We start from the raw sequence: 1,208 nt of genomic DNA, 5'->3' as shown, positions 1-1,208 counted from the left end.
TATGTACATATTCGAGCAAAAGAAATCATTTTATAGTATATATTTATTTATATTTAATATTTTAATTTATAGTATAATATTTAATTTTTATCATTTTGTCTACTTATTATAAAATAACAACTACATCTAGTTTCAATAATTTCCCAATTGTAACTTATAGATATAATGTGAAACTTTATTTTTTAAAATTAATATCTATTTATTATAGCGAATAAAATTATCATATAAAATCATAATATTTAGTAAGGATTTCATTGATATTTTTTTATTTGAGGTCCACTCATGATGAACCATCGGCGATCGGTACTATTTTCGACAGCGGCTGGTTACCGAAAAATGTGTGCAAACGATACTTCGATCGCACTTGTAAAACTGGCAAATATCGAACTATTGATGGCAGCTGCAATCGGCCGAAGAATTGGGGCGCCAGCATGAAGCCGTTTCGAAGAGCCCTGCCACCCGATTACGCCGACGGAATCGAATCGCCTCGAAAGGCACGGTCCGGAAAGGAATTGCCTTCCGCTAGGGAAGTTAGTCTGAAAGTACACAAACCTTCGGCCAGCAGTAATCCGTCCTTCACAGTGATGCTGGCAGTATTTGGCCAGTTCTTAGATCATGACATTACCGCGACCGCGCTCAGTCAGGGCGTCAATGGAAGTTCTATATCATGCTGTTCGCTATTAGGAAGACAACATCCAGAGTGTTTTCCTGTGCGAGTAGCAACCGATGATCCTGTGTATGACCTGACTGGCAAAACCTGCATGGACTTTGTGAGATCGGCGCCGGCTCCGCAGTGCAAACTTGGTCCTAGAGAACAACTCAATCAAGTAATTCCAAACATATTCATATAATTGATTTATAAATAACAAAACTTTTGATTGAAAGAACAAGTTTGCAGTTTCTTCTTTTAAGATACTCAATGTTAAAAGAGAATTAAAAGATCAGTAAATTCTTTCTGAAAAGATGAATTTTTACAGATATCCAATTTAAAATTAACGAAATTCTTCACTCTCCGAATCTAACGATGAGTCTATTGGATATACTTAATTATATTTTTTATGTTACATCTGTGAATTTATTATTGTTATTAAAATTTAGTATTTATTCTTTTCTATGCAAGTATATCATTTTGATTTCTTAAAATTAATTAGAGTCTTTTAGTCAATATAAATTAAATGAGTCTTACAGACTCAGCATCAGTAACTTTG

At 33.9% G+C, this 1,208-nt stretch overlaps 1 protein-coding gene across 1 annotated transcript in view; it reads left to right on the top strand.

The window, feature by feature from the left end:
- The window catches only part of LOC108687303 (peroxidase), a 4,985-nt gene that overhangs the window by 1,644 nt on the left and 2,133 nt on the right, over nt 1–1,208 (top strand). The window contains exon 3 of the mRNA XM_018192994.1: nt 275–827. Coding sequence (XP_018048483.1) covers nt 275–827 — 553 coding nt within the window. The remainder of the gene's footprint in view (nt 1–274; nt 828–1,208) is intronic.

The sequence above is a fragment of the Atta colombica genome, unplaced genomic scaffold, assembly GCF_001594045.1.
Source record: "Atta colombica isolate Treedump-2 unplaced genomic scaffold, Acol1.0 scaffold205, whole genome shotgun sequence".
NCBI lineage: Eukaryota > Metazoa > Arthropoda > Insecta > Hymenoptera > Formicidae > Atta > Atta colombica.
The sequence above is the reverse complement of the archived record's forward strand: the minus strand, read 5'-3'. Positions and strand labels throughout refer to the sequence as shown.